The 13,208-nt window shown below is 46.4% G+C and overlaps 2 protein-coding genes across 2 annotated transcripts; both read right to left on the bottom strand.

Moving 5' to 3' along the window:
* Positions 1–569: 569 nt before the first annotated feature.
* Positions 570–1,335, bottom strand: LOC108652527 (U6 snRNA-associated Sm-like protein LSm2). Its single transcript, XM_018102735.2, has 3 exons — positions 1,190–1,335; positions 1,063–1,130; positions 570–999 (listed from the first exon to the last, which is right to left on the bottom strand). Exons 1-3 carry the CDS (start codon positions 1,190–1,192, stop codon positions 783–785), a joined length of 288 nt encoding a protein of 95 aa, XP_017958224.1. The 5' UTR covers positions 1,193–1,335; the 3' UTR covers positions 570–782.
* A 401-nt stretch (positions 1,336–1,736) lies between these two features.
* On the bottom strand, positions 1,737–8,226 carry Lmx1a (LIM homeobox transcription factor 1 alpha). Its single transcript, XM_018102733.3, has 3 exons — positions 7,233–8,226; positions 2,479–3,357; positions 1,737–2,414 (listed from the first exon to the last, which is right to left on the bottom strand). Exons 1-3 carry the CDS (start codon positions 7,930–7,932, stop codon positions 2,161–2,163), a joined length of 1,833 nt encoding a protein of 610 aa, XP_017958222.1. The 5' UTR covers positions 7,933–8,226; the 3' UTR covers positions 1,737–2,160.
* Positions 8,227–13,208: the final 4,982 nt, after the last annotated feature.

Raw genomic sequence — 13,208 nt, 5'->3', positions numbered from 1 at the left:
ATCCACAGTGATAAATAGGATTGGATATTTCAAGTATTTCGATTGCCCACACAGGTTAAACGACAATTAAATGGCATGAGCAGGGACAAAGGCCCAAGGAGGTGGGACCTTAAGTCAAAGCAGAACAATCAGAGTAATGAAATTTAAAATTCTTGTCAAGAATTAAGTCAACCTCATAAATCATTAGCTTTAATGGAGCGCAAGTACACATGTATGTGAAGCTTAATTCCAATACATGCATCCTAGCTTTGCTTTGACCTAAAAACATTTTGTTTCTCCTGCTGCCCCATGATACAAACAGCCTTTTATAATACAATTCTCAGCGATTAATGCCATTCATGCGTAGACCAATAATGATTTCGTAGCTCATCAAAACAAAAACATAAAAAATTCACATATAAAGGTTGCATGGAGAGCCCCAAGTGACTCATCAAAAATTTATGACCCGTACATAAACCAAATGTATGAGTATTACATATGTACAAGAATGCCTTCATTATTCCAAAGACCTCTAAAATATTCTATAAATAGAATATCGTTGGCCTAAGGACCTTACAAATATATAATAGTTTGTATTTGCTTTTTGGTAAATAATCTATTTTCAATTAAATTTGTTGCATTATTTTTGTTTTTTCTTCTTTTGCTTAACAGTTTTTCGCTTAGATATAGGTCAGAAACAGAGACAACTCAATGAACACCGCGTAATGGCGGATTTTCTTGCGCTTGGAAGTTCAGCTTAATATATGTATGTATAATTCGTACCATAGACTTTCGGGCATGTTCTATCTCGTGCTAACCACCGCTTCCTTGCGCGCTGCGTCCTGCAGGAGCTGCGTGTCCACCTCATCGCCGGGCAGCTGGACATAGCGGACCACGGAGCCGCGGATGAAGCAGTTCTTGACGCTCAACATGTGCGGGTATTTTTCGGGATCTGTGACGCTGATGTCTGTCAGCTTTATATTGAGATACTGGTCCACGGAGTGCAGTGTACCACATATGCTGAAAAAATGCCGGCTTTAATTTCACTTTTATGGATTGACACGCGCCAAAAGCGACTCTTACCTTAGGTCATTTTTCAGTTCGACCACAACTTCTTTGCCAACCAGCGACTTGAAGAATGAATAGAATAGCTGTATACGGAATGGATTTGCTAGTTTAATAGTGTTATTCATATATATTTTTGGCTTACCATTGCAAATTACAAGATTTTCTGTTGTTTATTAAATCTGCTTCTTCTTACGTCTACAGCAGCTGCTTATTAACACTGGCACAGCCAAATTTGAGGCCACCCTAGAAAGTTAACAGCTGCTAGTTGTACAGCGAGCAGTAACAGACGCCACAATTGTGTTAACAGCACACATCGCCACCTATTGGTCAGGAGGCAAATGTGCACTGCTTTACTCTTGGCTGAATGTAATGCTGAGAACAGCTTTCAAATCACAGACTATTTATTCACAGCTCCTAAAGAGCGCCACCACTAATACAATATTATCAGTTATCAACAATAGAAAGCGGTAGTAGTGCATGGCGTCAACTTCGTTTTGGCCGCTAGAGAGCGCCAGCAGTATATAGAAAGGTATTACACTTAGCGTAAAAAAGTAAGCATCTCCATCATTGCTATGACAAAAACAATATAAAATAAAAAATTCGTTAGCTAGCATCAAAATCTGAAAACATATCGGCCACTAAAAATTGTCTTACGGCAACCAAGTAGTATTAACAACAAACTGTTTGAATTGCACTTGCTAATACATAATTTATTGACGTTTTTAATTTAAATTACATTTTTATAACAATTTTTTGGTTCTAAAACTATTTACAAACATAGGCTCACATTGATTTTATCTTTCGGCTTCTCTACTTATTTACTTAAGTCGAACTAACAATAATTCTCGCATTACCTCTCGTTTATATCGCTGTAATGCAATTTTCTTAAAACTTCGTTTAGCTTAAAAATCACATTTGATCATTTTTACTTAAAATCTCAACTATCCCACCACAAAAAAAAAGCCGACTGGCGAAGTGACTTAGTTGCCCGTTAACCAAGGAGTTACAATGCCTACCAACACATGCTCGCAACTCTAACGCTAATAAATTCGTATGACTACGACTCTCTGTCTCTGTCTGTCCGTCTGCCTCTCGCTCGGTTGCTGTCTCTGTCTAATGGTCCGAGCTAAAGTACGAGTTCTGCATGAGATACAGCTTGTCGATGGGGTTGATAAGGCTCGTATTCAGATTGGCCAGCATGTCGTGCGGATTCGAGTGCTGGTTGTGATTGCCCGACGAACTGGTCGACTGCAGCTCCAGATTGTTCAAAGACAACGAGTCGGCGTCATCGTCCAGCTGGTCGAAGTTGCTGCCGTCCAGCGAGAGGTCGGAGCTGCAGAAGCTGTCATTCGAATTGGCCGGATAATCTGCAGCGAGCAACAATAATTAGCTTAACTGGAGCACAGTGAAATAGGGATTAGTTGAACTTACCATCCGGTGAGAAGGGCAAGTTCGGATTGAGCGGTTGACTGGCGAAGGCGCTGTCCATGCCGCCCAGAAAGCCGACATTGTCGACGCCGTGCTCCTGCTTCACGCACTTCTCATCCTTCTCGCTGGCATCCTTGTCGTCGGAGGCGCCGGCGCTGCTGTTGCCACGGCCTGAGCCTGAGCCGCCAGTGGCACCGCCGTTCTGCTTGGCCTTGCGCTGGATTTTCTTCATCTTAGCTCGCTGGTTCTGGAACCACACCTGCACCACACGCACCGACAGACCCGTGTCCTTGGCCAGCGCCTCGCGCACCTTGCGACACGGCTTGGGCGACTGATCGAACGAGGCCTTGAATTGTTTGCGCTGCTGGGAAGTCAAAATGGTGCGAGGTCGCTTTGGTCCGCGTCGGCCGTCGCGTGGCCGCAGCAGATCCTCCTCGTCGAGGCCGACGAAGCCGCAGTGCTGTGCAGCGGCTGCCGCCAGAAACATCTCCTTGTCCAAATCGTGGCGATAGCAGAAGAGCTGGCCATCCCGCAGCATGAACTGCTCGCCCTTCTGGAGCGGCAGACGGCAGGCGTAGCACACGAAGCAGGGCAGATGGAATACATAGTTGGGTATGGGCCGCATCACCAGCTCCTGCGGCAGTATGGCATGGCAGCAGCCGGCACACTTGACCCCAAATAGACGGTCGTAGTCCAGCTTACAGTAGAGCTTCGAGTTGCGCACGTAGCAGGTGTGGTGCAGCTGCATGCCGCAGTAGCAGCAGGCGAGGCACTGCTCATGCCAGTTGGCATCACCCACGTTCATCAAGTAGCGATCATGGATCTTCTGCCCACAGCCCTCGCACAGCTCGTAGTTCTTCTCGCATTTGATGTGGCCAACCTCTGCAAGAGCAAATCAAAATAAAATAATGCTTGTTAGTGAGCCATAAAATCGATTTACTACCCCACTGCCACTGCATAGCCGAAAGTAAAAGAAGAAGAGCTGATACCCTACGTGCTGGCAGCATGTGTCGCTGCACAAGCAACGGCAGGACGCGAATGAAGCATGAAGCATGGAGGCGAGTACGTTGTCAAATCGTGTGAAAATGTTTTCTCTTTTTGTTCTGCTTTTCGCTTTTTTCTGTTGTTGTGCTTATGCTCATTGTTTCGCACTTCTGGCCCTCGGCAGTCACAAGTGAAACAGAGGAGAGAAAAAAATTATCTGTCGCTGTCGCTGTCGCTGTCGCCGTCTCCGGCGCGGTAACAGCTTGTATTGATAGCTCCTTGATGCGTAATTGAAACGTAAAGTTTGCTAAAATTTTGCCAGTCTGAAATTGATGAGCCCCAGAGAGTCACTGAAAGAAGCTGTTCGAGGTATTATGTGAGCATGTGAAGATTGCCTAGGTCGGCAGAGAAAGTCAAGGCCTCAAAGCGAGACGGGATGTTAAGTCATATGTTGTTAAAGGTTACTACTGCTAGTCTATTGAGAGTCTATCTTTGATCAAGGAGAAGCTTCACATAGTACAGCTTTGAAATTAGATTCCTAATCGGTTGCATCACTAATAGTGGCCATATTTTGGCTCCTCCATATATAGTTTAGACCATAGCTTAATAGAAATGTGCAGAAGATTAATATGCGTGCGGGAGTAACTCGACTAATCTCTGCACATGCACGCACACTTCAAACTGTAAACCAGTCATAAAAAGCAGTGAAAAAAATGGAAAGAAAAAAACAACAAAAGCTGCAGCAAACATAAAAAGAGAAATGACGAGCGCCATGAGAGTTGGTTGGAAGCAACTGAAAAATATACGACTCGGAGTCAGGGGAGAGGACGCAGAGGAGCTGCTCCCATATTATATGACTGCGGCTCACTGGCAGAAAAATGTGCATGATTTATGGTTGGCACAATGGCAGCCCCCAGCCTGATCTACGAGACTGTGTGTGTGTGGGGGGGAGGGCGCTAAGCGAGCAGCGAAAGCAGCTCAAAGCCAGGGCTGTGCAACTGCCTGGACTGCTAAGCCAGCGCAGCGTTAAACTGACAACAGGAGGAGCAACGATGGCAGGCAACTATATGGAAATGGGGCAGGCGGCATCGTTCTGCTGATGGCGATGGATGCGAAAAGCTGTTGGTATATCGTTTGCTAAAACGCGCGCCCTCGAAAGTATGCTATAAAAAAGCAACTGCAATGCCAATGTGTGTGCGTGTGTGTGTGAGTGTGTGTGTATCAAATCGTATTGGTGATAACGCGCAAATGTTGCTGCAGTAACTTTTTGGGGCTGGGGTTTTAGGATCACTTGATAAGTCCCATTTCGGCAATTCCTTTTTTGCAATTCGACTGTGTCCTGCGACTATTGTGAATGCAATATTGTGGCATGTTTTGTCCTTTTGCGGAGCAAAGCCCATTGACACTCCGCTTTGTGTAATCTAATCGGAATTTATGACCTTTGCTGCAGTTTTATGGCATTGCGTTTATTTTTTGCTGTTCCGCTGCAGCCAAAAGACAATTTCTGTGAAATGTGATAAAACGCGCAGTGTATATATGATATTCAAATTGAAAAGGCAAAACAACACATAAATGTATTTGCATTGTTCGCATTGGTATGAATGTACAATTGGAAGCGCAACAGAAGCTGGCGGCGGGGCTGCTGATTGATTAGCACTTGGCCCGGTCGGGGCGAAGCTTGTCGGCATGGCAAAGGAACAGCAAATACAAACACAAACACAGCTAAAACAAGTGCGAGACACTCATGTCAAATGGTGCGATTAAACAGCAGATAATTCCAAAATCAACTCGTTGATAAACGCGCGCACCCATAAACATTGACAAACAGTTAATAGGGAACAGCACCCAGGGCAACGTTATCAGCGGTGATCGCGTTATCATTTGGCTTATCGGCGACAGCGAACGGCGTCTCTGATTAGGACATCGCTGACATTCAACTCCGCCCGCAGCTCGGCTTTATGGCACATTTATTGACACATTGACAGGCGAGCGCGGGTCTATGATGATAAATTGACAGAGCGGCAGCAGCCAAAGTTGTGGCATAAATTTTGGGCTCAAGTCGCGGCCAAATAGTCCACGTGGCACGCAGATTTTGGCAGACAACCTGTGACAGCTCATGATACGAGGGCTTTAATTACTGCGCCCGCAATTTAAAGCTCGCCCAGCCAGCCCAGCCAACTTCAGCCAGCTATGCATATGTCACACACTAGCTGACGTGGCTGACATTAGTGTCAGCTCGAGGCTGAAAGGTGGGCCAAGTGGTGTAGCTAGCTGACTCTGCCAGCTCCTCACTCACTCTGCCAGCTCTCGAGAGTTTTCATTTCCGAAGTTGGGGGCCTGGAAATTCCTCAGCCATTTGCAGCTGCCGTTGCCACTTCAACTGCAGCTTGACTTTGGTTTTTGGTTTGGTTTTCAGCGTCAAAATCAAATTCAAATTCAAATTCATAGATGAGCAATGCTCAAGTTTGACAGTAAAGTGATTGGCAGACGGAAACTATTTGCTGCCATTTTAGCCAGGCATTAATAGACATTTCATATGCAAATACGAGCATAAAGCTAGCTCGTCCAACATCACAACCGTATCTACGTGTGTGTGTGTGGCGAAATATTTGCGTGCTTGACAGAGCTCGCCCAGCTTGGGGTCCGGGTTCGCATATGCATGCACACATTGTTTGCACACTTTGCATTTTGGCCAGAATTTCGTAAAGTTTGCCAGCAACACTTTCGTTGCAGCTGCTAAAAAGTGTTGCCTACTTCGAGGCGCCCGCAATGAGTGGGTGGCTCTGTGTGTGTGTGTGGGACTCTGTGTGTGTGTGTGTGTGTGTGTGTGTGTGTGCGAGTCTGTTGCATGCCTTAATCGCCTTTCATTGGTTGCATGCAAACATGCACACGCACAGTGCATGTCAGCCTGGTTCATTGTCAAAATTATTTTGTGGTCAACTTGCGTTCATAGTTTTGGTTATGCTTTTGCCGTCGGAACAAACAATTGTTATTATCATTCATTTGCTGCAGCCTCAAAGCTTCATTTGTATGTCCGTTGCAAATCAATTAAATTTTATTTGGTTATGCCCTGGCCACAATTTCGGTTGATGTGTTTTTATTTGATAACGTTTCCGAATGCAATTCGAATGTCTTATAGCCAATTCAGATTAGTATAAATATGCTTTAAATTGTTTGATTGCTAATCTTCCTAAGACTGTTTCTTTTATTTTTTTAGTAAACAAGAATAAGTTTTACTTTTATTAGCTTTATTTTTCAGCTATAAAATTATCTACAAATTTAAATTTTATTTTTCAATAAATAAACTAAAAATTTTCTCAAATTCCCAAATTTTTGCCGATTGATTTACCAAATCATCATTTGATGAACTCAAAGTGAAAGTGAATTAAAGCTTCGATGCGTCAGCCACATCAGCGGCAAATGCGAGACGCAGCCCCAAAACCTAGAATATCACACGCAAATTGCGAAAATAATTTGGGCCAAGTTTGAGAGCGGTCGGGTGTGGGCGGCCGTGCGGGCCAGCAATGTAAACTAGCCGTAAGTTGAACACGTTAGACGTGGAGCCAAGCACATTGGGCTCGGGTCTTCGAGCAACGCCTGCATGCCCCAACGCAGCAGCGCCAAGCCAGCCGGCTGCCAGAATCTGGCCATGCCCCACACGCCAGGCAGCACACACAACTATGCCAAAAACGAAAAACGTGGCAGCCCCCAACGGAAACGGAACGAGCCGGTAAATGCCTCAACTGCCGGTGCAAAATACTTTTGGAACATACCTGTGCGTCCACTGCAATCGGCAGACAATTTCGATGCTGACGCCAGCGCCAAAGCCGACGCCGTCGCCGCTGCCGCTGCTGCCGAGGCTGCCGTGGCTCCACTTCCAGTTGCTGCTGACGATGGGGCAGAGACGGCTGCTGTTGCTGTTGTTGCGGCAGCAGTAGCAGCAGCAGCAGCTGTTAATGTGTTGCAGGCGGAGTTTTGGCTCTTGCTGTTGTTATGGTTGTTGTTGTTGTTGTTGTTATTATTGTTGTTGTTGCTGTTGATGGGACTGTGACCTGTGGGCGTTGGGCAGCTGTTAATTGGCGTTGGCGAGACCGCGTGCTGTTGCTGCTGCTGCTGTTGTTGTTGATGTTGCTGTTGTTGTTGTGAGGAAATTACAGATGCCGTTAATGAAGCTGTTGCTGCTGGATTGTTGCTGTTGCTGTTGCCGGAAATGTTTGCTGCCAAATTGCTGTTGCTGTTGTTTGTGTTATTATGGGCATTGTTATTGTTGTTGCTGCTATTGCTGTTGCTGTTGTTGCTGCTGTTGTTGCTGTTGTTGCTGTTGGGCAAACAGGCGGTCGTCATGTTGCTGTTTACATTTGCCGTTGCACTGGGACTGTCCAGGAAACGTGCGCCTCCATGGTTCTGCTGCAGCGAATATAAACTGCCACCGACTTGATTGAGGTTCGTGGGCATTGGATAAAACTCCAACATTTTATTGACACAATTAGACGCGCGCACTGTTGTTCCTTTTCTTTTAAGTTCAGTTCAATACAATTGGGAATTGCTTTCGATTTGAATGAGTGGGTGCCTCAAATCACATGTAATCTGCACTCTAAACACGAACACTTGCACGAGTTGAATACTTCTATCTGCCAGATGCTGTGGCTAGCGCGCTGACAACCAGCTGAGTCCGCTGTCAGTTTGCGTGTGATCGAACAATCAGCGAAATCAAAGCATTTCACTTTGCCTCCAGTGCTCGATGCCGACTGCTGACTGCGGCGGCCAAAAGTCCCAGCCTAAAATGTACCCCCGCACACAGCACAGCACACTCACTCACACTTACTCACACATCACAGGCATTGCGCCTGCGCATGTTTACAAAAGCAACGGCAACGGCAACGGCAGCGACTGAGCATGAGAATGAGAAGAGTCTGGGAAATTCCCAGTGCACGCGAAGGGTTGCATGCAACACGGCCAGCCAATGTCTAACCCCCAAACCCTGTTCCCCTGCCGCGCACTGCGCATGTCTCAAGTGATTATTAGCAGCGAGGGAAATTTACTCATGCGTAATTTCCCTTCGCTCGCAGAGGCCACACCTCAGCGACTCTCTGATTGGCTGGCCGCTTCCCCGGCAACCATTTTCCCTGGTGCGCATGCCGTCGAAGCCCTTACACAGGGGAATTGCATGAATCGTTGACGTTGTTGTCGTCGTTGCTGTTGTTGTTGCTGTTGCTGTTGCTGTTGCCTTTACCGTTGTCGTTGTCGTTGTCGCAGCCGTCATCAGCCACCGACTTGAACTTTTTTTTTTTGTATTTTTTTATCGTCTTGGCATAAATTTCTAGCAAAGTTCTCAGCTGGGCGGTTGGTCGGACGCTGGCGGTGTTGGTGGTGGCTGTGGTGCTTGGGTGTTTGGTGTTTGCCGTTTGGTGTTTGCTGATTGCGCACAAAGACATACTTAGAGTCGCGGCAACTTTGGTGTGTTCGTTGCACGCTGCATTGGCCATTTCTTATGGCTTTTTCCATTTTTTTTTCGCTGCTGCCGCTGCTGCCGCTGCTGCTGCTTTGAGTGGACCAAATACATGCTGCTAACGGCGGCCTTGTCTTTTTTGCCATTTGCTTTCCACTTTTTGTTTGGCTGCACAAGTTGGGCAACAGCAATGCCAGCGTTGCAACAGGGTGTTGCAAATGGGCAGAGTCGAGGCATTGCTCTGGGACAAAGCTAACGGCACTCTGTATAGTTGAATGCTCACAAAAACGCAGCAAACTGTCAGTCGAGCAGTCGACCAGCTTTGGCTTCTTACTGTCGCACTGGCTCACCCACTTACACACACACACGCACACAGAGAGAGGGACTTGCAGGCTAAACACAAAAAGAAAGCCGAGGCAACAACAAAAAAGAGAAAATGGAGATGGCGGAAACTGCCAAGACAAACCAAACATGGCGCTGTGCACAAAAGTTTGGCTCTACTTCAGCTGCTGTTGCTGCCGCTTCTACCGTTGCCTTGGCTTTGGCTTTGGCTTTCTTCTTTTGTTTTCTGCTTTCGGTAACTTCTAGTTGGCTTTTGGCTTAAGACTGGGCTTTGGCTATGGCGATTTTGCACAAAACTTAACGTCTTTTTCTTGTTCTCTTCACAATGCCTCCCGCCTCCCGCCTGCTGCCTGTTGTAACTGCTGCCAATGTAGGGTATGCCAAAGAAACTGTTAATGCCATTGAATCAGGCCATAGTGGGATTTTATAATTTTCCCAAAGATATTCAGAGTTTTTTAATGCTGTGACTAAGTTCCTTTGCTGCTCATTCAAAATATTTGCCCAGTCCTGTTACGCTATTCACTTCACGTTGCTAATCTGTATCAAAGTCCACACTCGCATGTGCAGTTTTATTGCCTATTATTACTACTATTTTGTTTTTGTTTTTGGGGGGGTGTGTATAGCTCAGCGTAAGATCTTCCCTAAAGCGTGCATTTATCGTGGCCAAAACCTGCGAATTATTATTTACGGCGTGCCATAAAGATTAACTGACTCATATAGACATAAATATACGTTTTGACTCATTCCATATCAGCCAGAGATACGAATCAGCGCGACAATTCAATTAGCCCTAGCAACAATCGAATAATACCCTCGCCAAATACACACACAAGCCGACCTTTCCGAATAGGTAGCCATGATGATGATGATGACGGCAGCGGCGGCAGAGGTAATGAAATCAAGTTGACAATGGGCAAAGAGTGGAAAATGTCGCAGGCATCGAGCGGAACAGGATCGATTGTGGCCAAGCCAAATGTTTGGGTACTAGAAACAAATTTAATAAAATATCTAAAAACAAAAAACACAAAAAAACGGCAAAGGGTAGCGCGAGCCTCATTGCACGCATTATATATATGACTGTGTGAGTGTGTGTTTGTGTGTGTGTGTGCGAGTGGTAGCATTGTGTGCAGAGTAATATTGAATAACCACAAGAACAGCAACAACAAGAACAACAACAACAGCAGAGCACGCTCGACAGCCCGAGGATAAATAGTTTTTGTGTGGCACTTCAATTACCATTTGAGCATGATAAGCGCTAAAGAGGCATCAAGAACAAGTAAACTGCCAGACCGAGAATGGAAAGTGGTAAAAAAAAAGAAGCCACTGGCAGCCACAGAAGACGGCTTGAAAATGTGCCCAAGGATGCACGCAGCATGGAGTGGAGGGCAGAGTGAAGAAGACCCTGGACCACCTCGTGGCATTTGTGTGTGAAATCAAGCAGCAAACGGAGCAGAGCCAAGCAAGGACTCGTCGATATATGATTAGGCATCGGGGCATCGAGGCATTGAGCCAGCGAGAGATAGGGGTCATTAGGGGCTGGCTCTTCGACCGAGGCAACTATTCATTCACCTCCACATGCCCATTGAGGAGCAGTCAAGTAGAAGGCCGCTCTCGCTTGGGGTGGGTGGTGTCATTGCTTTTGTTTGTTTGTTTTGCCAAGACGCACGACCCACTCCAGGCATAGGCCAAGTTATTTTTACTTTGATGGGCAGCCAACGTCTTGGCAACAATAACAACTGCAGCTGCAGCATCTGACGGCGCGCCCCGAATGCTGCCCAGGCAAAGTAGAAAAAATAGAAGCAGCATAAATATGAGAAAAGGACACGGCCAGTCCTTGTAAAGTGTGTAAACAAAGGCTGCGTTGCAGTAGTTGCACCCGCTATGAGCACGCTGCATGCCACGGCCTGAAGTGGGCTAATTTGACGAGCCCCTGCGTGGCGAGCGCAACCCCCAAGTCCAGGGCGACTCGGTGCCAGCGTCCAAAATACAAAAGTGTTAAAGGATTTATGCGCGTAATTTTGCAGATGTTTAGATTTCAGATTTCAGAAACTCGCTCTGCCAAATTAGTTCCTGCCCGGTGTGCGGACTTGTGTCAACAGCCCCGATCTCAAATGCCGATCCCCGACGCTCGACGCTCGACGCCCGACTCCCGTTCCCGATACCCCTTCTCGCTTTCCAGTTCCAGCATTGACAGACACGCTGTCTACTCGACAGATAGACACACAGTCCCTGTGTGTTATATATATATTTGTGTGTGCGTGTGTGTGTGTTTTTGTATGTGAAGTGGCGCAGCGTGTGCACAATTCAGTTTTGGGCAGCATTTCTCTCATTGAACGCTGTGAATACAGCGCTCTGTTTGCTTCATGTCAACTTTGCGCTGCACTCCCATATAGAGGCCGATCCGAACATATTAACTTCGTCACGATTTGAGCTTGGTTCTATGGGAGTTTGCCCGCTGAGCTGCATTGTCGTTGTCTGTTTATTATTTTCGCACTCGCATTCGGTTTGTTTGACTTGCGAAATATGATTTTCGCTTTTGTTTATAATTAGGCTTTGGGTGCGATTTGTCTGCTCTGCCCCAATCTGATCGAATGTTTATGCTGAGCTGTGAACCCAACCGAATGCTGCCCAATTATATACAGCTTAGACTGTGTGAACTCTCAAGCTAATACTCCATCCACTCTGTGAGATTGTCAAATTGAAAATGATTGTATTTTTCTGTACTTTGTTTTAGTGATTTTTTAATTTGCGGCGAAGCCAAACACGAAATACAAATATTGGCAATAGTTGCCTGCGCTGGCAGTCGGCCCACTTTTGGCGTGGCCAATATTCATTTGGCGTGCGTCGAAGCGGCAATAAATTGCTGGCCCACTGACAATTCATCCCAGTGGATACGGGCCGAAATGGTGTGGGGCATTGGGCCTTGGGGCTCGTAATTCATATGGGCGCACTTTGAGCCGCATAAACCATAAACGCATAAAAATTATTTTTCAAACGGTCGCCGCTGCGTATCGATGGCTGCTCAAATTGTTTGCGTTCGCCGTTCGCCGTTCGGTGTTTGGCGTTTCGCAGTTCAGCGCTCGGCGTTCCGGGTTCAGCTTGACTATTTTTCATTTCGGTGGCCATTATGGCCATCCGTCTGCACCGACTGCTCATATTTTCTTTTCGCTTGCCGGCACATTTTCCAATTTCATTTGCGCTGCGGACGCGGAATGTTAGCGCGTCCCCCGCTTTGCTATCGCTTTGAGGGTCTTACTGGGCGCATTCATCATGGACGGCACCAAGGGGTCGGTGACGGGGACAGCGATGGGGCTATCCAAGAGCAGTCATCATCATCGTCATCGTCATCGCCATCGCCAACACCAACAACATGGCCATCGACAGCGGAACAGAGAGAGGGAGAGAGAGAGAGAGAGGGCAGGAGTTTGACTATTTGGCTATTTGGCCGTTTGAAAAAGCAACATTTCAGCCATATTTTTTCTTGCTTTCAATTTGGCGCTGCCAGCTTTGGTCATTTTTCATAGGGCTTTTGATGCGTAACCCGCCAATTCTCGTGGAACGCCCCCTCAACTACCGACCTATATATATAAACTTTCGTTTTTTTCTTTCTGTGTTGGTCCGAACGCGTTGGAGTTGGCATTGGTCGTTGCCTTTGAGCGATTTGAAGTCAAGTGTAAAAACCGTTTTGGCTAACAAAAAGCTGTATACCGCTTAGCAAAGTCAAGTGTTTTTAAGTTTAATTTGAAAAATATTTGAATTTTTGCTCATTTCTTGGTTCACTGCGCCTCCATCTGAAACTGCTCCTCCCTACCATCCAGCTCCTGCTGCTTGAACAATAATTGGTGCGAAAATTTTGCCCCTTAGCAAGCAATGACAGCTATCAATGGGAAAATCCATATCGAGTCTGCGACTCTCTGATACATTATTTGACTGTATAGAATAGTTGGATAGCCCACAA

The sequence above is a fragment of the Drosophila navojoa genome, chromosome 4, assembly GCF_054131105.1.
Source record: "Drosophila navojoa isolate 15081-1374.11 chromosome 4, UAZ_NAV_1.0, whole genome shotgun sequence".
NCBI lineage: Eukaryota > Metazoa > Arthropoda > Insecta > Diptera > Drosophilidae > Drosophila > Drosophila navojoa.
The sequence above is the reverse complement of the archived record's forward strand: the minus strand, read 5'-3'. Positions and strand labels throughout refer to the sequence as shown.

Excerpts from the sequence above, each read along its gene's own strand:
- LOC108652527 (XM_018102735.2), bottom strand. Across the intron at positions 1,000-1,062 it reads GAACTGAAAAATGACCTAAG|CATATGTGGTACACTGCACT; the intron begins GTAAGAGTCGCT and ends GCATTTTTTCAG.
- Lmx1a (XM_018102733.3), bottom strand. The coding sequence starts at position 7,932 with ATGTTGGAGTTTTATCCAATGCCCACGAACCTCAATCAAGTCGGTGGC. Across the intron at positions 3,358-7,232 it reads CGATTGCAGTGGACGCACAG|AGGTTGGCCACATCAAATGC; the intron begins GTATGTTCCAAA and ends TTGCTCTTGCAG. Across the intron at positions 2,415-2,478 it reads CTTGCCCTTCTCACCGGATG|ATTATCCGGCCAATTCGAAT; the intron begins GTAAGTTCAACT and ends TGCTCGCTGCAG.